Source organism: Mauremys mutica, chromosome 20 (genome assembly GCF_020497125.1).
Source record: "Mauremys mutica isolate MM-2020 ecotype Southern chromosome 20, ASM2049712v1, whole genome shotgun sequence".
In the NCBI taxonomy this organism is placed as follows: domain Eukaryota; kingdom Metazoa; phylum Chordata; order Testudines; family Geoemydidae; genus Mauremys; species Mauremys mutica.
Genome location: NC_059091.1, coordinates 25,077,435 through 25,097,986, shown reverse-complemented (window position 1 = coordinate 25,097,986; position 20,552 = coordinate 25,077,435). Strand labels below are relative to the sequence as shown.

At 66.8% G+C, this 20,552-nt stretch overlaps 3 protein-coding genes across 3 annotated transcripts; 2 read left to right on the top strand and 1 right to left on the bottom strand.

The window, feature by feature from the left end:
• The first annotated feature begins 1,240 nt into the window (after nucleotides 1–1,240).
• Nucleotides 1,241–8,186, top strand: PPAN (peter pan homolog). Its single transcript, XM_044995332.1, has 12 exons — nucleotides 1,241–1,341; nucleotides 2,004–2,174; nucleotides 2,495–2,596; nucleotides 3,129–3,179; nucleotides 3,522–3,692; nucleotides 3,842–3,918; nucleotides 4,650–4,757; nucleotides 6,176–6,299; nucleotides 6,534–6,612; nucleotides 6,728–6,857; nucleotides 6,997–7,157; nucleotides 7,670–8,186. Exons 1-12 carry the CDS (start codon nucleotides 1,324–1,326, stop codon nucleotides 8,086–8,088), a joined length of 1,611 nt encoding a protein of 536 aa, XP_044851267.1. The 5' UTR covers nucleotides 1,241–1,323; the 3' UTR covers nucleotides 8,089–8,186.
• A 16-nt stretch (nucleotides 8,187–8,202) lies between these two features.
• On the top strand, nucleotides 8,203–11,452 carry P2RY11 (purinergic receptor P2Y11). The gene is made up of 2 exons (XM_044995342.1): nucleotides 8,203–8,513; nucleotides 10,229–11,452. The coding sequence occupies exon 2, from the start codon at nucleotides 10,230–10,232 to the stop codon at nucleotides 11,208–11,210; it is 981 nt and encodes a 326-aa protein (XP_044851277.1). The 5' UTR covers nucleotides 8,203–8,513; nucleotide 10,229; the 3' UTR covers nucleotides 11,211–11,452.
• Nucleotides 11,453–11,803: 351 nt separating this feature from the next.
• EIF3G (eukaryotic translation initiation factor 3 subunit G) lies at nucleotides 11,804–18,862 on the bottom strand. The gene is made up of 11 exons (XM_044995249.1): nucleotides 18,449–18,862; nucleotides 18,167–18,257; nucleotides 16,768–16,917; nucleotides 16,597–16,685; nucleotides 16,045–16,104; nucleotides 15,549–15,653; nucleotides 15,092–15,281; nucleotides 12,644–12,751; nucleotides 12,261–12,397; nucleotides 12,030–12,136; nucleotides 11,804–11,900 (listed from the first exon to the last, which is right to left on the bottom strand). Exons 1-11 carry the CDS (start codon nucleotides 18,860–18,862, stop codon nucleotides 11,885–11,887), a joined length of 1,467 nt encoding a protein of 488 aa, XP_044851184.1. The 3' UTR covers nucleotides 11,804–11,884.
• Nucleotides 18,863–20,552: the final 1,690 nt, after the last annotated feature.

Genomic DNA, 20,552 nt, shown 5'->3' with positions numbered 1-20,552 from the left:
ACCGTTGTGTCCTCTAAGGTCAGCCTGACGCGTCTCTGCCGAGGCCCCCGGTAAAAGCACCGGTGCGCGCTGGCATCGGCTGTGACTGTCGTCCACCGGCCATTGGAGGAGTCCGGGCAAGGCATAATTTTGCCTCGAGCCCACCCAGGGACGCCAAGACTGTTGCCGGCCCAAAAAGGCCTGAGGCAGCAAACAGTGGTTCGTTGCCCGGTGTGCGTCGCACTAATTATCACACCAGGGTGGAGAATGCAGAAAAAGTTTATTTGAGCTCAAGTAAGGTGCCAGGGAGATATTACAATCTCAGATCCTGCACACACAGATGCAAGCTGTGTGTGTCTTCTTATACATGATTTCAACAAGGCATCCTCATTACCCCCCATTGCCCACTTACCCCCCTTCTCCCTTCTAGTCCCCTCCCATATAATAGGCACTTTGTATAGTTAACAATTAAATCATCCTTGACAGCAGACAATTCATCTCGTAACTTTTCAAGGCTGTTACCTTGGTTTACTTCTGAATTTATTACCCTGTCTCTCCTCTCTAAACAAAACACAAGTAGGGCCCCTATTTACTATCTTCTGCTGTCCGTGTTCCACTGATAAGGAGCAGTTACACATTCCATTCTAAATGCTGACTTAGGAATTCAACTAGAATTTAACATGAAGGGACTCCTAGCCCAACATAAAATAACTTTGGTTCAATTCAGGCCTAGTACAGAAAGACTTCATTAATACTGTGGTTTTCCATCTTCCTGAATTACCTAGGAATATGCCTAATGGCACCAACAGGGGGGCACAGGGGGGTTTATGAGATACAGGGGTCATGGTGTATATGGGATACAGGGGGTACATGGGGGTGGGGCACAGTGGGATGCATGGGATACAGGGGATACAGGGGGTGTATGGGGCACAGAGGGTAGGTGTGGGGGCGCAGTGTGTGTGGGGGCACAGGAGGGTGTATGGGATACAGGGGGTCCATGGGATTAGGTGTATGGGGCGTAGTGTGTGTGTGGGGCACAGGGGTGTGTGTGGGGCACTGGGGGTGTATGGGATACAGGGGGCTTAGGAGGTGCAGGGGACATGGGGGGTAGGTGTGGGGGGCACAGGGGGTGTATGGGATACAGGGGGTAGGTGTGGGGGCACAGGGGGTAGGTGGGGGGTGGGGCACAGGCCGCTCAGCCCCGCCCCCTTGAGCTACCGGAAGCGCCCGGACCCTTTAGAGGGCGGGACCGGCCGGAAGTGCCCGGCGCGCTGAGGCTGCTGCACCGGCTGGGCCGGAAGTGCCGTGTCCACGCGGGGAGGAGGCGGCGGCGGCGGCGGCGGGATGGGGCGCGAGAGCAAAGTGCGGGGGGGTCTGGGCCCGTGGGGGGGCCGCTGAGGAGCGGGGGGGAGGGGAGGGGAGATGGGGGTCCCGGGGGGTGATGGTGGTGGAGGAGCATGGGGGGGGGAGATGGGGGTCCCGGGGTGTGGGGAGCGCGGGGGGCACATGGGGAGGTGCTGGACGTGGGGGGGGAGGGGAGATGGGGGTCCCGGGGGGGTCGGGAGCGGGGGGGTGGGGAGATGGGGGTCCCGGGGGGTTGGGAGCGGGGGGGTGGGGAGATGGGGGTCCCGGGGGGTTGGGAGCGGGGGGGGGTGGCGGGGAGGGGAGATGGGGGTCCCGGGGGGGTCGGGAGCGGGGGGGAACATGGGGAGGTGATGGACGTGGGGGGGTCCCGGGGGGTGGGGAGCGCGGGGGGCACATGGGGAGGTGCTGGACGTGGGGGGGGGAGGGGAGATGGGGATCCCGGGGGGGTCGGGAGCGGGGGGGAACATGGGGAGGTGCTGGACGTGGGGGGGGGGGAGATGGGGGTCCCGGGGTGTGGGGAGCGCGGGGGGCACATGGGGAGGTGCTGGACGTGGGGGGGGGAGGGGAGATGGGGGTCCCGGGGGGGTCGGGAGCGGGGGGGGACATGGGGAGGTGCTGGACGTGGGGGCCCTGCTGACCCCCTGCTCCCTCCTCGGCAGACCAAGAACCAGAAGCGGGCGCGGGCGGCCGCGCAGCAGCGGGCCCAGGAGCAGTTCGCCTCCGTCCCTCACTCCTTCGTCTTCCACCGCGGGCGCGTGGGCCGGAGCCTGCAGCAGCTCATCCTGGACGTGCGGCGGGTGATGGAGCCGTTCACAGCCAGCACCCTGCAGGTGACCCCCCCACTGCCGACCGCCCCACGCCCAGGGGTCCTGGCCCCTGCTGCCGGGTCCTGCGACACCTGCGGGTCCATGGAGGCCAGGCTTCGAATTCAGTGCAGCGCCAGCAGGACTCCTGGGTTCTGTCCCAGTGCCAGGAGGGGTGCGGGGTCTAGTGAGTTAGAGGGGGTGGGGTGGGAGCCAGGACGCCGGGGTTCTCTCCTGGCTCTGGGCGGGGAGCACAGGCTCTGGGAATGCCCCTTTTCAGCCCCCGCAAGTGCAGGCCACAGGCCCCGGGGTGAGTGTGGCAGGTAGCGACACTTGCTGTCTTCCAGGTGCGGAAGAAGAACTCGCTGAAGGATTTTGTGGCGGTGGCAGGGCCCTTGGGCGTGACGCACTTCCTGGTCTTCACCAAATCCCCCACCAATGTCAACTTCGTAAGTGGTACGGCGGGGGCTGGGGGGATTTGGGAGAGCCTGTGGGGCTGGGGGGAAAATCCTCCATCCCCTGGCTCCGTGCCTGGTCAGGCTGGAACAGCTCCCTGGGTTCAGAAAGGGGCAGGCCTCGCCCCATGGCTGGCAGGGGTCTTGCTGGGGCCTTTGCTGATTGCTTGAGCCTCTTTGTGCCTGCTACCACCTTCCCCTACCGCCTAGCACAGAGCCGGCGCTGTCCGGCATTGCCCTGAGCTGGGGTGCAGGGAGGCGTGTGCCTGGCTGGGTGACGTTCCTTCCCCTGGGCGCTCCCAGGGTGGGGCTCGGCACCGGATGCAGCTGATGAAGCAAATCTTACTGAGCGCGCTCTGTGATTTCAGTTCCAAAGTAAACGCACTGATGCATCCATCCCGCTGGGCAGAGCGAGAGGAGCAGACCCGGGCAGCCTGCTCAGCACCGAGCCTGGCACTGCCCAGGTGGGCGGGTGCTGTGGTGCTGACCTTACCCTGACTCCTGGGTCTGTCTATCTCTCCTGCAGAAACTCGTCCGTCTCCCGGGAGGCCCAACGCTGACCTTCAAAGTGACGCAGGTGGGTGCTGGACCCATTGGGCTGGGCTGGGGGTCCGGAGCAGCCCCCACCCCTGTTAGTTTGGGATTAGCGGGGGCCAGTTATTCCTGCGTCCTTAAATCCCAGGTCAGCTAAACGTGTGTGGATTGTGGGTGTCCAGGGCTGTCCCTGGCCACAGGGGACTGAGCTGGGCCTGTGTAACTCGGGGGGGGGGGGGGGGGGCTGCCCTGGCTCCGCCGTGCACTGCTGAGCACAAGCTGGGGCTGCCCAGGGTGACACCCCCTCCCGGCCCAGCTAGTCAGCACAGAGCCCCCCCTTGCCTCTCGCCAGTGCCCTGACCCCCTGCTCTGCTCCGCCCTCCAGTACTCGCTCATCAAGGACGTGGTGTCCTCCCTGAAGCGCCACCGCATGCACGAGCAGCAGTTCACCCACCACCCGCTGCTGGTGCTCAACAACTTCGGCCTGCAGCAGATGCACGTCAAGCTGATGGCCACCATGTTCCAGAACATGTTCCCCTCCATCAACGTGCACAAGGTGGGGGCGCGGGGGGAGGGGGCGCTTGGGGGTCCCCCTGCCTGTGCTGCAGGAAGTATGGGGTTCCCTGGGGGCTGGCGGGGTGGAGGGAAGCCCTGCTGTGGCTGGTGCTCGTCTCTGGTGCTCACGGCCTGCGGCTCTGCCCCCAGGTCAACCTCAATGCTATCAAGCGGTGCCTGCTGATCAGCTACAACGCGGACTCCCAGCTCCTGGACTTCCGGCACTAGTAAGGGTCTGCGCTGGGGACGGGTGGCGGGCAGGGCCATGCGCCGCGGGGCACCCAGGGAGATGGACTGGGCTGTGTGAGAGGGGAAGGGGGGCTCCAGCTCCGTCTCGGCAGGCGACCCCTACAGCTCTGCCCGGCTGGATGCTGGTGATGAGGGGATGCTGGTGATGATGGCTCGGTGATTTCATCCTCCAGTAAACGCTCTGAGGCATCCAGGGGGAGGGAACTGGGGCGGGATCGTAGCCAGCCAGCCAGACGCACGCTAGCAGCTTGCTGTCTTTGAGCAGCTCCTTCTTCCCGGCTGTCACCTGAATCCCTGGCGGCTCAGAGCACCAGGCGTACAACCTGGCCCCGACCGGCTCCCTTTGGCACATCCACACGGGGCTCAGCCCCGTCCCAGCAGTGGGGGAGAGCAGGGTGTGCGGGGATGGGCTGTGCTCCTTGCTGGGCTGGCTGCAGGGCCTGACTGGAGCTGCACCAGCTGGGGAGCGCTGGGTTCGAATCACCTCGCAGTGCCCCTGGCGCTGTCTCCCGCTGTCCGTTCCCTGCCTTTGCCAGGCTCCCCCGGCTGGCAGACCTGCTAAGCTGGTCAGTCCCCTCTGCCCTTCCTGAGCCCCTTCTGGTGCCCGGAGCCGGGTCCCTCTCGGCCCCTCGCAGGACCCCTCCGGAGACCCCCTGCCTGCTGAGCTGGGGGACCTGGTGCGTGACCCCTCCCGTCTCCTCTCCCCCAGCAGCCTGAGGGTGGTGCCTGTGGGGGCCAGCAAAGGCCTCAAGAAGCTGCTGCAGGAGAAGTTCCCCAACATGAGCCGGCTGGAGGACATCAGTGAGCTGCTGGCCAAGTGAGGGCCGGGCCCTGCGGGCCAGGGGCCGGGCGGGGGAGGTGGCAGTGCAGGGCCAGGATCTGAGACACTGCAGCGCCTGGCGGCTCAGAGTCAGCCCTGCCCACCGCTCCCACGGGCAGCTCACCCTGCGTCGCCCGTTGTCAGTGCCCACTGAGCTTGGGCACCAGGAGCTCAGGGCCTGGGGCCTGGGGCCTTCCCACGGGGCATGGAGCTGGGGGGGGAGGGGGGGCTCTGAGGCTGCACTTGTACAATGGAGCAGAGATTGGCTTAGAGTGGGGGTGGGGGGCTGGGAGCCCGGACTCCTGGGTTCTGTCCCCAGCTCTGGGAGGGGAGTGGGGGCTGGTGGTTAGAGCGGGGGGGCTGGGAGCCAGGACTCCTGGGTTCTCTCCCCGGCTCTGGGAGGGGAGTGGGGTCTAGTGGTTATGGGGGGGGAAGGCTGGGAGCCAGGACTCCTGGGTTCTCTCCCTGGCTCTGGGAGGGGAGTGGGGTCTAGTGGTTATAGTGGGGGGGGAGGGGCTGGCAGCCAGGACTCCTGGGTTCTCTCCCTGGCTCTGGGAGGGGAGTGGGGTCTAGTGGTTATAGTGGGGGGGAGGGGCTGGGAGCCAGGACTCCTGGGTTCTCTCCCTGGCTCTGGGAGGGGAGTGGGGTCTAGTGGTTATAGCGGGGGGGGGGGGCTGGGAGCCAGGACTCCTGGGTTCTCTCCCCGGCTCTGGGAGGGGAGTGGGGTCTAGTGGTTATGGGGGGGAAGGCTGGGAGCCAGGACTCCTGGGTTCTCTCCCTGGCTCTGGGAGGGGAGTGGGGTCTAGTGGTTATAGTGGGGGGGAGGGGCTGGCAGCCAGGACTCCTGGGTTCTCTCCCTGGCTCTGGGAGGGGAGTGGGGTCTAGTGGTTATAGTGGGGGGGGGAGGGGCTGGCAGCCAGGACTCCTGGTATCGCTCCCTGGCTCTGGGAGGGGAGTGGGGTCGAGTGGTTATAGTGGGGGGGAGGGGCTGGGAGCCAGGACTCCTGGGTTCTCTCCCTGGCTCTGGGAGGGGAGTGGGGTCTAGTGGTTATAGCGGGGGGGGGGGCTGGGAGCCAGGACTCCTGGGTTCTCTCCCCGGCTCTGGGAGGGGAGTGGGGTCTAGTGGTTATGGGGGGGAAGGCTGGGAGCCAGGACTCCTGGGTTCTCTCCCTGGCTCTGGGAGGGGAGTGGGGTCTAGTGGTTATAGTGGGGGGGAGGGGCTGGCAGCCAGGACTCCTGGGTTCTCTCCCTGGCTCTGGGAGGGGAGTGGGGTCTAGTGGTTATAGTGGGGGGGGGAGGGGCTGGCAGCCAGGACTCCTGGGTTCTCTCCCTGGCTCTGGGAGGGAAGTGGGGGCTGGTGGGTCGGTGCAGGGCTCTGCCAGGTTGTGTGGTGACGGGCTGGGTTTTCCCCGCAGGGACATTAACCTGTCGGAGAGCGAGGCCGAGCAGGACGGGACCCACAATATCCTGGAGCTGCCCCAGGTGTACGCGGGCCGGGGGAACATGAAGGCCCAGCAGAGCGCCGTGCGGCTCACAGAGGTGTGTGCTGTCCGCAGGGGTGGGGGGCGGAGCCAGGGGCAGGGGGGCGGAGCCAGTTGGCTCGGTGTGATGACAACGGAGACCTTGATAGAACCGTGATCTTCAAAGTAAACGTTCTGATCCGGCCAGGGGGCTGCGTGGGAGGCCGGGAGGGCTCCACACCCCCTGCCTGCTCTGCCTGAGCTCCCAGCTGGGGCCGGCCTTGTCTGATGGATTCTGTCGCCTCCCTCGCAGATCGGGCCCCGAATGACCCTGCAGCTCATCAAGGTGGAGGAAGGGTTGAACCAGGGCAACGTGCTCTACCACAGCTTCAGTAAGTGCCAGGCCGGCGCCCATAGTCCCCTCCCGTTCTCCGCCAGTGAGTGGCGAGTTCGAATCCCCGGGCTCTGTCCCCACTGAGCCCCTCCCCCTTTCTCCCCTCCCCCCAGTTCTCAAGACGGAGGAGGAGCTCCGGGCGGCCCTGGCCAGGAAGGAGGAGCGGCTGCGGCTGAAGGCAGAGCGGCGCCGCAGGCAGGAGGCCGACGTGCAGCGCAAGAAGGAGCAGCGGGAGGCCCACAGGTGAGCGGGAGGCCCCCCCACCCCTGTCCTGTCTGGGGGCAGCAGCTGGCCGGGGTTGGTGGGCTGGAGGGAGAGGAGCCTGGTGCATGCTGGGAGTTGTAGTCCCCTCAGGGCCTGATGCTGGTGCTTTGGGGTGCAGGAAGCAGAGCCTGGCAGGGATCAAGAGGAAGCAGCAGCAGGGGGAAGATGGCGACAGTGGTGCTGAGGACCCTGGGATGCCGGAGGACCAGGACCCGGCCAACCAATCGGACGACGACGCGGAATATTACCGGCAGGAAGTGGGCGAGGAGCCCGACGCAGGTGAGTCGTGACCCCAGCTGAGCTGTGCTCGGACCTGGGCTGCTGGCACCGCTCCCAGCCCGGGGGACGGGGGGAGCCGGGGTCCCCGAGTCTCCACGCCGGGTGCAGCTGATGATGCAAATCTTCCTGAGCGTGTTCTGTGAGTTCAGTTCAAAGTAAAGGCCCTGATGCCCCCGGCAGAGCCCCGTCCCTAGCCCCACGGCCTGCGTGGGGTCTAGCCCCCCCGGCTGTGCAGTGCCTTGCAGCTGCTCCAGCTTAGGCTGGGATAGCTGGAATTGAAGCCTAGCTTTGGGGATGAGGGGGGGCGGGGTCCCATCTTCAGCCAGCTCTGCTCTCTGAGCCCCTGGTGCTCGGAGTGCAGGGAACGGAGCACGGATCCCTTGGTGGCTGGTTCTGGTAACCCACCCTGGGGCCATCTCGCAGTGCCCAGGGGGTGGGTGATTGCCTGGTGCCCCATTTCCCCTGCCTGTCCTGGATCGTGACTCTCCTCCCTGGTTCTCCCGCATCTCTAGATCTGTTCCCCAAAAGCGCGAAGAGGAAACCTGGGCCCCCGTGCTCCCCCCAGCCCAGCAAGAGACTCAGACCCAGCCAGCCTGGGAAGCAGCCTGCCAGCCGCAAGGCAAAGCACAGGAGACCCCCTGGCCAGCTGCAGAGGGGCGGGCGCAGCCCCAGGGAGGCTGACCGGAACTCTCAAAGGCCTGGCCAGCAGAAGGACCCACGGAGACCCAAGGGCCGCGGGCAGCAGCGAGGAGCACGGAGTCCGAAGCCGAAAGGACCCAGGCATCCGGGGCAGCAGGGAACCAAGCGAGGCCCTAGGCTCCCTGGCTCCAAGTTCAAAGGGCCGGGGAAGCCGGGGCTGCGGAGGAAGCAGGCAGCCCAGGGGAAGGGGGGGCGCCAGAGGCCCCGGGCCCCCAAGAAGGGGCAGCACTAGCCCCCCCCCGGACCTCTTCCTTGTTCACAAACTGGGGGAAGGGAGGGGGGTGGCTGTTCAATACACCCCTCTGCATTGCTACCCTGGTCTGTGCGTGCTGGTGCTGTGTGTGGGGGGGGGAGAAGCACCCGCCCCTTCCAGCCAGGTCTGGGGCAGCCCCTGCTCAGGCAGGGCCAGTGCTGCTGGCTGGCTGCTGTCAGCCTCCGAGCTGCGCTGGGGGCAGGACGGGATCTCTGGGCGGTTCTGTGGCGGAAGGCTGGAGGGCAGGGTGCTAGGCCCTCCCACTACCCTCCGGCTGGGGGGAAGGGGTGGAGCAGCAGCTTCAGGCTGCAGCCAGCTGCCAGCAGGAAGGAACCACCCTGCTACTGCTTCCCTCTCCAGCCTGTGGCGGGTCCTGCTGCCCCCGGGGTGCAGCGCAGTGCCAGGTGAGGGGGCTGGGGGGCATTTCTGGGTGTTCTCAGGCTGGGGGCTTTAAGCCAGAGGGCCATGCTGCACTGATTGCTGGGGGGTTGGGTGGGCGATGCCATGGCCTGCTGCTCACCCGGGGGGGGCTGCGGCGGGCCCCTGGAGCAGCATCCCCCATCCATGGCGCGCTGTGTGTGTGTGGGGGGGGGGGGGGATATGGTTCTGGCAGTGGGTGTGTGGGGGGAGAGCTGAGCCCCCTGTGCTTCAGGGGGGCAAGGTGAGTGACCAGCTGGGGGGTGAGGTGGGGGGAGCAGCCGCAGGGAGGAGACACCTCACAGGTGCAGCAGCGTAGGGGGGCGGCTGTCCCCAGCGCTGGCCCTGCAGCAGCCAAGCATTGGAGGCACCGGCTCCCGGGGTGGGGGGAGCACTTGTGGCTGTGGGGCAGGCCCAGGGAAGCACAGGGTGGGGAGAAGGTTCTAAAGCAGGAGAGCGCCCCTGCCCCGGGAGGGTGGGGGGCAGCAGTGATGGAGCTGGGCCAGCCCCTCCCGGCTGGAAATGGGCAGCGCCGCTCCCAGGCCGGTAACTCCTCACTTCAAGTCTCCTGGTTAACGTTGCTGAGCAATTAGGGAACAGGCTCGGTTGGCAGCTGCCTGCTTTGCCCACCGCTTGCAGGAAGAGCAGCCCCTTGGAGTGAGTGGGTGGGGGCTTGGCACCAGGGGGCACTGGCAGCCCCCCAGCAGCTCCCCTAAGTTCCCTGTGCTGCAGCCCCCCAGCAGGCTCCCAATGGCTGACAGTTCCCCCCACTCCCCCCCACCATGTGCTGCTCCTGGCAGCCTCCTGTCTGCTGTATGGGGGGGGGGAATGGGGGCTAATGGCAGGGTATCCCCATCCCCCCTGCACCCCGCTTACCCCATTTCCATAGCGTGGGGAGGGACACGACAGGGTTCAGGCAGGTCTCAGCTTGCTGAGCTAAGTAACAAGGCCGGGTACTTCAAGGGGAAACGTGCCTCAGGCCGTGGCCACACTCAAAGCGCTGGTGCGCGTGTGGTCGCTCTCCCAGCGCTGCAGCACTGGTTACGCTGGCGCTTCGCTGCGCTCGGGGGGGTTCACCCGAGTGAGAACGTTGCAGCGCTGTAAGGCGCCAGCGTCCCACGATAGAGAGAGGCTTTTGTCTGGTGAAAAAAATTTCCCTGGAACCCAACCCCCCATTTACATTAATTATGTGGAAATTGGATTCACTTAAAGTCACATTGTTCAGGAACAGAACTATGTGACGTGAGGAGTTACTGTCCTCAGCTGCAGCCCGCTGGTCCCTCGGGACAGACAGGCCAGCTGCTTTCACCTGCGGGGGGGGGGGGGGGGGGCCGGACATGATGCAGGGGACTAGCCCTGGCAGCTGCACTGGGTGCACCCTGTGTTCAACCTGCACTGGCTGGGCCCCTCCAGCTGCAGCAAGCAGGGGAACAGACCTGCCAGGGCAGCGTGTGAGTCACACCCACCTCTCCCTGCCTAGGCAGGGACCCTCAGACACTTCACCCCACGCTGCAGCAAGCAGGGGCCAGACCTGCCAGGGCAGCGTGTGAAAGTCACACCTCTCCCCGCCTAGGCAGCGACCCTCAGACACTTCACCCCACGCTGCAGCAGCAGCCACCTCAGCATCCGGCCTGCAGGGGTGAGCTCAGCCCCACAGTGCAGGCAGGGACCCTCTAACCCAGCCCCACCCCCTTTGCCCCAGGATGGCTGTTCCAGCGCCTGCGGGGCAGGGGGCCTGCAATGCTTCCTTCAGCGCCTTCCAGGAGCACCTGTGGCCAGTGCTGACGGTGGAGTTCGTCCTGGCCTTCGCCGGCAACGCCTTCGCCATCTACCGCTTCGTGGCGCATGAGCGCCCCTGGCACACGGGCATCGTGTACTCCTTCAACCTGGCCGTCAGCGACCTGCTCTACGCCCTCTCCCTGCCCTTCCTGGCTGCCTACTACTACCCGCCCAAGCACTGGCGCTACGGCCCGGCCCTCTGCAAGCTCGAGCGCTTCCTCTTCAGCTGCAACCTGTACGGCAGCATCTTCTTCCTCACCTGCATCAGCCTGAACCGCTACCTGGGCATCGTGCACCCGCTGCTGGTGCACGGGCGGCTGGAGCCGCGCCACGCCAAGCTGCTGAGCGGCGCCGCCTGGCTGCTGGTGGCCGGCCTCTCCGCCCCCACCCTGCACTTCTCGGAGCTGCAGCCCCGGGGGAACTGCACCGAGTGCCTGGGCAGCGCCACGGACGAGCAGCTGCCCCGGTACCTGCCCTACAGCCTCTTGCTGGCGGCCGTGGGCTGCGGGCTGCCCTTCCTGCTGACGCTGCTCTCCTACGCCGCCATCCTGCGCACCGTCTGCCGCAGCCCCCACATCACGCCGCTGGAGAAGCGCAAGGTGGGGAGGCTGGTGAGCGTGGGGGTGGCCCTGTACGCTGTCTCCTACCTGCCCTACCACACCCTGCGCAACCTCAACCTGCACCTGCGCCAGCGGGGGCTGCAGGACGGGGCCCTGACCTGCCGGCACGCGCTGCCCGTCCACTCCGCCTACCAGCTCAGCAAGATCCTGGTCACCCTCAACATCTGCGCCCACCCGCTGCTCTACGGCGCCCTGGCCGACAGCATGCGGGGCTGGTGCCGGGGCCCCCGCGGGCAGGACAGGGGCCAGCCCGCCGAGAACATGGCGCTCCAGGCCCGGGGCTGACACCGGGGCTGGAACCAGCCTCCCCCCACCCCCCTTGTGCTGCCGGCACCCCCCCCCCCCCCGCAGCCCGGGCCAGACCACGCAGGGGGTAACAGCAGCTGCTCCGGCTGCCTGACCCAACCTGCCCCAAACTCTGAGGGGGCAGCTCCTCCCTCCCCCCCAGAAAGGGCTGCTTGTGAGACACCCCCGTTACCGCAGCGGGGGCTGGGCTCCTGCGAGATCAGCCATTAAAGCAGAGTCTGAGCTGGCTGCGGTGTCCTGTCGCTCTCTTACAGCACCTGGGCCGGCTGCATCCGCACCCCCTGCGAAGCGGGAGCAGAGCTCAGAGCCGCCTGGTTCCTGTGCCTGTCACCACGGCCCCCCCAGCACAGCTGTGAGCCCCCCCCCCCCCCGCCACGCTGCTGACTCTGCGCCCGTCACATGGCCACACGGCGCTGGGACGCTGGAGGCTGAGTCAGCCCCACTCCTGCCAGCCGCATTGCACAACGCGGAGCAGGTCCCACCCCCCCCCGCTTCCTCCCCGGCTGAGACACGCGCTGGGGGGCTGGCCCAGCCCCCCAGGCGGGGGAGGACGTGAGACTGCCACACGCCTGGCTGGGGTGAACCTTTATTAACGACCAAGTCTCCCAACAGCATGAGCCGCTCCTGGCGCAGCAGCAGGCCGGGCGCCGGCCTCAGTTGGTGGAGGGTCTGTGGGGAGATGAGGGGTGTTAGAATGGGAATGAAGCTGGGGGTCAGCTCTACCCTCCCCCTCCCCCACCCCCCATGGGGCAGCAGCCACAAGGGGCCCCCCGCACCCAGCCCAGCCCAGGCACTCACTTGGCCCACTCCACGTTGAGGATGAGGTGGTCGTAGCCGAAGCCGGAGACGCCGGCGATGGCGCGGGCAGCGTCCTCGCGCCGGTGGAAGCTGATGAAGGCGAAGCCCTGGGGGAGGAAGCAGGCGGTGAGAGCAGGGTGGGGGCTCCCTCCGGTCCCTGGGACCCCCAGAAAGAAGGGTTGGGGGACAGTGCCCGGCCTGGCCTGGTCCCCCCCTACCCCCAGGCCTCACCTTGGACTGCCCCGTGGTCTTGTCCTTGGCCAGGTAGATCCTGGAGATGGAGCCGAAGGGGCGGAACAGCTCCTGCAGGTCGGTCTCCCGCGTGTCCTCCGACAGGTTGGTGACCCGGATGGTGGCGTTGTCATCGGCTGGGGAGAGGGGGGTGGGTCAGGGCAGGCAGCAGCGTGGCGCTGCCAGAGCCCTGGGGAGCCGGGACCGGTGCAGAGCGAGTCTCACGCACCCTGCAGGAGGTGCCGTCAGCCCCTCTGCACATGGGGAAACCGAGGCACGGAGCTGGGAGTGAGTCCAGGCTGCCCTCCAAGGCAGTGGCGGGTCTGCAGCCCAGGAGGCGGCTGAGCCCTGCCCCATGGGGGGCGCCAGGCCCCAGCACTTACCCCGGCGGTTGGGCTGCATGGACTCCCCGCGGCGGCTGGCTCCGTCCCGCAGGCTGGGCGGGACGTACTTCCCCGTCTTGCTCTGCTGGGCCTGGACCGGCTCCGGTTCTGGGAGAGCAGGAACACGGGGCTTTGAGCGGTGCCCGGATCCCACCCATCGCCCACCTCTGGGGACCTGCCCGCCCCATAGCCAACACTGGGGAGCCCCACTGCACCCCCTCCCTAGGGGCCTGCCCGCCCCATAGCCAACACTGGGGAGCCCCACTGCATCCCCTCCCTAGGGACCTGCCTGCCCCATAGCCAACACTGGGGAGCCCCCGCTGCATCCCCTCCCTAGGGACCTGCCTGCCCCATAGCCAACATTGGGGAGCCCCCGCTGCATCCCCTCCCTAGGGACCTGCCTGCCCCTCAGCCCCCGCTGGGGAGCCCCACTGCACCCCCTCCCTAGGGACCTGCCCGCCCCATAGCCAACACTGGGGAGCCCCACTGCATCCCCTCCCTAGGGACCTGCCTGCCCCATAGCCAACACTGGGGAGCCCCACTGCACCCCCTCCCTAGGGACCTGCCTGCCCCATAGCCAACACTGGGGAGCCCCACTGCACCCCCTCCCTAGGGGCCTGCCCGCCCCATAGCCAACATTGGGGAGCCCCACTGCATCCCCTCCCTAGGGGCCTGCCCGCCCCATAGCCAACACTGGGGAGCCCCACTGCATCCCCTCCCTAGGGACCTGCCTGCCCCATAGCCAACACTGGGGAGCCCCACTGCACCCCCTCCCTAGGGACCTGCCTGCCCCATAGCCAACACTGGGGAGCCCCACTGCACCCCCTCCCTAGGGGCCTGCCCGCCCCATAGCCAACACTGGGGAGCCCCACTGCATCCCCTCCCTAGGGGCCTGCCCGCCCCATAGCCAACACTGGGGAGCCCCACTGCATCCCCTCCCTAGGGACCTGCCTGCCCCATAGCCAACACTGGGGAGCCCCACTGCACCCCCTCCCTAGGGACCTGCCTGCCCCATAGCCAACACTGGGGAGCCCCCGCTGCATCCCCTCCCTAGGGACCTGCCCGCCCCTCAGCCAACACTGGGGAGCCCCACTGCACCCCCTCCCTAGGGGCCTGCCCGCCCCATAGCCAACACTGGGGAGCCCCACTGCACCCCCCTCCCCGGGGACCTGCCCGCCCCTCAGCAACACTGGGGAGCCCAGCTGCGCCCCCGCCCCCCGTGACCCTCAGAGCCTTTAAGCACCCAAACGGCATCTGAAAGCTCCACAATCACCAGCGACCCGCTGGCTGGTCGGGCTGCATGGAACCAGTTGTGCGCACTGAAAACACGTTCTTAAAACCTCCCGTGGAGGCCGCGGCTCAAGCCGCCTGCCCGAGGCCAAGGGACGGGCACTGCCCTGTCTGCAGGGACCAGGCTAGCAAGCGGAGGAGAAAGCGCCACAGCTCGCCGACAAGCAGAGGACAACAGAGGGGCGGTTGCATCTAAGGCAAGCGAAGTGATCACGCCAGCGGAGAGCGCAAAGGGGCCTGACTTGGGGCCTGCCCCCAAAGAACAAGCAGCCGGCAGAGGGGCTTTGCCCGGGTTCCTTTGCAGAGGTTTTCGGGATGATGGAAGGGGACAAGGGGGTCAGGAGGGGGGCAGGGAATGTTTGGGCTGGCAGAGAAGGGAGTTTGCTGGAGGCAGGCGGGCTGGGGTAACACAGGGCTTCTGGGGCTGGGCTCCCCGAGGAGAGCGGCCCGGCGCCGCTGCAGGATTTACGCACCGGGGCTGGCTGGGGCTCACACTTCAGGCACTGGCGGACGAGATTTGTAAGAGACTCGGAGCGAAGAGGCAGAGCTGGCCTCAGCTTGGGGGTTTCTGGTGATTTGGGGTGAGGCAGCAGAACGAAAGGAAGGATGGAAACCAGCAGCAGCAAAACTGCCAGGAAGTTGGAGCTGGCCAGATGGGGGCTGCACAGAGGAGGTGGCTGTGGGGCGCTGAAAGGAGAGCGGAGAGAGGGAGGCAGGAAACAGCGGCCCACCAGCGACTCATGGCCTGAAAGCAGCAGCAGCCCGGGAGAAGCCAGGCTGAATGAGGGGGCCCAGCTCCCAGGTTTCCCCAATCCCCGCAGTGGGCCCTGCATGCCCAGACGGGGGGGTTCGAAGAATCCATCACCCCTTCTGAGACTGACTCGAGCACAAGGGAGTCCCACGCTGGGCGACCCACTGGGCACAGACAGGCTTTGAAATACCCGCCTGAGCAGAACCCGCCGAAGCACCAGCTGAGTCAGCGCGTGCGCAGGGCGGGCGATTTATCCAAGAGACGGGCAAGGGGGCAGAGACGCCCCCGCTGCACCCCCTCCCCCTCCATTGGGGAGCCCTGCTGCTCCCCCCGGCCATCCCCCACTTGCCCTGTTCACCCCCCGTGCAGTGACCGTGCCCTGCCCAGGGCCACAGGGCCGCCCGCACCTCCTGGAAGCTTCTCCTTCTCGCCTGTGGACAGGCCCAGCTGCTCAGCCAGCTCCTTCTGCATGGGGCCCAGCGTGTCCTTGTAGGGGCAGCGCGTCGTCCAGTGGTCGCCCTTGCAGATCCGGCACGACACGATCTTCTGCCCCTTCAGCTTGTTCATGGGGTCCTCCTCCTCCTGGCAGTTCAGGTCCTGCAGCAGATGGGGCAGCGCCGTCAGCCCCAGGGAGACCTCCCTGCTGGGAGTGGGAGTCCTCCACCGGGGCTCCCCCATCCCATTCCCACCCCACTCCCCCAAAGCCGGCGAGCCAAGGCTCCCCTCCCACCCCAGAGTAGCCCAGCGCCAGCACGCCCCCCCCCCAAGGCAGCCGGACCCTGCCTGGTCCCCTCGAGATCCCATTAGCCACCCAGGGACCTACTTCACCCCCCCAGCCCCCCGGTCGGCCCAGCCCCCACTCACCTCCTTGCTGGTGATGAAGGTCATGAAGACGTCATCGCTCACCGTGGTCGTGGCCACGTTGGGGCCCGGAGCGTCAAACTCAGAGTTGCCAAATTTCTTCCAGTTCTGGGCGAGAGCCAATGGTCACAGCAGGTGTTGGGGAGCTGAGGGGCTGATGGGGCCATGCTCTCCCCCCCCCCCCCCTCACACTTCCCTGGGCCTTGCTCCCTCTTGCAGGGCCCGACACCAAGTGCCCCTAGTAGCCCCACTGGCTCTGACCCCTTGCCCCAGCTCAGCAGCCCCCATTGCCCAGCGTGAGGGGAGCCGGGGGATGGGGGAGGGACAAGGGAGACCTGGCAGTGAGATGAGGGAGGGGGCAGAGCCCTGGGTGAGCTGCCAGGGCTGGGAGGCATTTCCCAGCCCCCTGCACAGACAGCTGCTAAGCCGCCCCCAAGGCGAACGACCTGGGCTGATTAACCCCTCGTGGCCCTGCTAGCCCAGTGCCGAGCCCACTCACCTTCCGCCGCGCCACAGCCTTGGAGGCCTTCCTGGTCTCAATTCGGAAGGTGCGGATGATCTGCAGAGGAACGACAGAGCCAGCGGCTGAGCGCCATGGGGGCAGGCGGGGTCACGGCGTGCCAAGGGGAGCGGTGCTGACGCTGGGCCCGCAACCAGATGCTCCAGTTGGAGACAAGCTTGGCGGCTTTGCTCCAGCTCCAGCCGCCGTCTGCCCCGCCTGCATTCCAATGGGGCAAAAGGCCGCAGGACGGGTACCCCGCCCGTGGGTGCTCTGCGAGTGGGGGATTCCTAGTGGGGCCGGTCCTTGCAAGTAGGAGAAAGTGGAGGGAAGGGAAAAGCAAACGAAGCCGCCCAGTCAGGGGAGCTCCACTGCTCAGGATGCATGGCCAACCCCCCGGGAAGGGGCCGTGGGGAGCGATCCAGCCCCGGGAACGGGAACAGGCTGGCTCGGACCCAGTGGATTTCGCAGCGGGAGCTGGGGAGGATTCCAGCCTGGAGGCCGGTGCACCGTGGGGCCCGCTGGCGCCCGCTCTCCAGCCCCACCACTCACCTTCACCTTGCGCCCATCCTCCTCCTCCCGGTACTCGGTGATGGTTTTGATGTTCCCGTTGATGAGCTCTTTTGGGGATGGGAGGGGACCTGCAGAGGGAAGGGGGCAGGCTGGTGAGACAGCTGCGTGACTGGGTGTTCATGGCGTGGGGTCCTGTGCTCCGGCTCTTACCTCCTTTCAGCAGCTCAACATCTGCGCTCAGGTCCCCGCTCAGGGGGGTGTCTTTCAGCCCCCCGTTCGAGGGGGTGTCCTTCAGCCCCCCGCTCAGGGGAAGGTCTTTCAGGGGAAGGTCCTTCAGCAGCTCGCTGGTGATGCATTTGTCTGGGGAGGGGAAGCAGCTGTTATGCCTCTGCGAGATCTCAGAGCTGAGCTAACAATGGGGGTGGAGGGCCGGGAACGAAGTCCCCCCCACCCCCACCCCGTGGGCTGGGGATCGGAGAGGCTGCACTGCCACCCCGGTTCAGGGCACACTCAAGTTCTGCAGCAGAGCCCCCGAGGGACTGCACGGGTGGGAATCTCACGTCCCAACAGGGTGTGGGGGCCCCATGGGGAATCACCAGGCCCCGACGAGGGCGGCCCAAGGAGCAGAGCTGCCACAGGGGATGAGGGAAAGTCCCCTGTGCAGGCTCTGACCAGATTCCCTCTAATTTTTTTACACCCACATGCAGAATGAATTTTGTTATGTGCAGCAATATAGAGATGATGTGTGGCATGACTGGGGCCGAGGGGTTCAGAGTAGGGGGTGAGGGCTCTGGCTAGGGGTATGGGCTTTGGGGTGGGCTGTGGGGTTGAGAGGTTTGGGGTGTGGGAGGGGGCTCAGGGTGGGGGTGGGGCCAGGGATGAGGGGTTTGCAGTGTGGGAGGGGGTTGAGGAGCTTGGGGTGGGGGAGGGGGCTCGGGGTGGGGGTGGGGATAGGGGGTTTGGGGTGAGGGAGGGGGCTCGGGGTAGGGGAGGGGATAGGGGGTTTGGGGTGAGGGAGAGGGCTCAGGGTGGGGGAGGGGATAGGGGGTGTGGGGTGGGGGAGGGGGCTCAGGGTGGGGGATGGGGGTCGGGCACGGGTTGAGGCGCTCAGGGTGGAGCGAGGGGTGAGGGGTTGGGGGTGGGGGAGGGGGATCAGGGTGGGGGTTGGGGCTCAGAGTGGGGGTGGGGGCGGGGGGCTCAGGGTGGGGCTCAGGGTGGGGGTGGGGCGGGGGGGCTCGGGGTGGGGGGGGTTGGGGTGGGGGAGGGGGCTCAGGGTGGGGGCTCGGGGTGGGGGGGGTTGGGGTGGGGCGGGGGGGTTGGGGCTCAGGGTGGGGGCTCGGGGTGGGGGGGGTTGGGGGGGGCTCAGGGTGGGGGCTCGGGGTGGGGGGGGTTGGGGTGCAGGCTGCCCCGGGGCTGTGGCGGGGAGATCAGACTCCCCCCAGCTCTCCCGGCAAAGCAGCTTAAAGGGAATTTAGGGTTAAACAGAAGCGAACAAGTGAAGTGTTGGGGGGGGGGACCAGCCTCCCCCAGGGATTTCCCGGCTCCAGCCCAGCGGGGGGGGGGGGGGGGCGGGGGGGGGGGCGCGCGGGGGGGGGCGGGGGCTTCTCACCGTCATCGCCCTCCTCCTCCACCTGGTCGGCCCAGCTGGGCTTCGCGCTGCGGAGACAGAGAGTCAGAGACCCCCGGGCCCCCCCCGCGCCCCGCCCCCAAATCCCCCCGGGGCCCCCCCCGCGCCCCCCTCACCCCGGGCCCCCCCGCTCCCCCGGCAAATCCCCCCCGGGGCCCCCCCGCCCCACCCGGGCCCCAAATCCCCGCCGAGCCCCGCCCCCCGTTCTCGCCCCCGGGCCCCCCCGCACCTCGCCCCCCCCGCCCCCGGGCCCCGCCCCCTCACTCGTAGTCCCCCGTCGGCATCGCGGCGATGGCGGCGCCTCACGCAGCAGGACTCGGCCTCGTTCGCTCGCGCAGACCGGAAGCGGAAGGGCGCGCGGGGCAGCGAGTCCCGGGCTAGAGCGTCCCCGGAAGCCGGGACCAGCGAGCCGCCCTGGCGGCCGGAGGGGGAATCGCAGCGCGGCCGCGGGGCGTCACGGGCCCTCTGGCGCGCGGTGCATGCTGGGAGCGCGGTGGCCGCGATGCACGGCGGCCGCGATGCACGGCGGGAGCCGCGGTGCCTGCTGGGACATGGAGTCCCACGGGCCGCTACCTCGGCACCAGAGCGCGCTGCATGCTGGGAGTTCCGCCTGAGGGGGGGGAGCCGCACTGCATGCTGGGAGCCGCACCGGGCCGCGGTGGGGAGGGCGCACTGCATGCTGGGAGTCCCGCCTGAGGGGGGGGGGAGCCGCACTGCATGCTGGGAGCCGCACCGGGCCGCGGGGGGGCCGCACTGCATGCTGGGAGTCCCGCCTGAGGGGGGGAGCCGCACTGCATGCTGGGAGCCACACCGGGCCGCGGTGGGGGGCCGCACTGCATGCTGGGAGCACCGCTGAGGCGCCCCCTGCGGGCTGGCCCTGCTGCTGGAAGGGGCTCTGGGCAGGCTCCTGCCAGGGGTGCCAGGTTCATTCCTGGAGGCTCCATCCCCTGACACTCATTAATTCCTGGAGAGTCCAGGACAAGCCTGGAGGGTTGGCAACCCTGGATCCGGCCTCGACCATGGGGCGTGTGGCTCCGGTGCCCCCTTGCCAGGGCCGCAGGGACACGGGCTGGGGGTGCCGGAGCCAAGCCCAGGCCCGAGGCAGAGCCTGCGCGACGGGCGTCACTGCGCCAGGCCCCATAGTCCACGAGTTGCCCCGGCGTGGGCAGAAACGTAACACGAGACCCGCGGGGAACCCGGGGCAGGGAAATGAGTCAGAGTGAGCAGCTGAGAAACAACTTGGCTTCGAGCCCTGGGGAGCTGCCTAGCTGCAGCCTGGTGCTGCACGTCCACCCCTCCCGGGTACAGCCCGGCCCAGGCTTAGGGGAGTTCGATCGCAGAGGCAGTGGATAACCCAGCCGACCCCACACAATAGTACCCAGGCGGCGCTAGCGGGAGCGCTAGATTCACTGCAGGAAGCTGGAGGAGTTTCTCCAACTGTCACTAAGCATTGAGACTCCCAGGGGGCGGGGGGATCAGGAAGCAAATGGAGGTGCGAGCAGCCTCTCCTGGGCCAGGATAACTTTCCTCTTTACAACATACAACTGTTTTTGTCTCTTTCCTTTGAAGGGTAGATGGCAGCAGAACTGCAGCCAGGGCCTGGCGGAAGTCGTCATGCTGCAGTCACTGGACTGCGTCCGCGGCTTTCGGGCACTAGCTAACGCGGCCTGGAAAAGGAAGGGCAGAACCTTGCATTCTGCACAGACGGGGAGTTTGAAAGGCAACTGAAGAGGGAGGCACCCACTTCCCCCTGATTTTCACTGGATTTGAATCCTTCACACCCCATAGAGCCCCTCTGAGAATCCCAGCCTGCGTGGCTTGTAGAATTGCCCACACCACACCCACAAGCTACCCAGCAGAGTCTGCCCTCTCGCCTGACCCCTTTTGGATCAGGATGTGCACGGACGGCACCATATGAGTTCTGGATTAACCGCTTGCAAGGCCAGACCGGAGCACGGTGATCGAGTGAGCTGGAGCCGCCCGAGCAGGGCATTTCCCCCAGTATAGCTTTTAGAAAACCAGCCAGTCGTGATCTAAAAGTGGTCAGTGATAGAGAGTCCAACCCCCACCCTTGGGAAATTGGTCCCGGGGTTAATTACTCACTGTGAAAAATCCAGTCTGGATTTGTCTAGCTGTCGAACTCTGAAGCACTCTGGGACAGCTGAGTGCTGATTTGCCACGTCCCTTGGAAATAAAAGGAAGCTACGTTTCCCTCTGTAGCTAACCAGGCTCTGTGACCCTAGCGTCCCACTGGGCAGGTTTACTGAAGAGACTGAGACAGACAAGAGTCTTGTTTGAACGCTCGAGGGATGTTTCTAAATGAGGACGATCCAGGGAGCCCAGCTCCCGTTCTGAAGCAGTTTAGTGT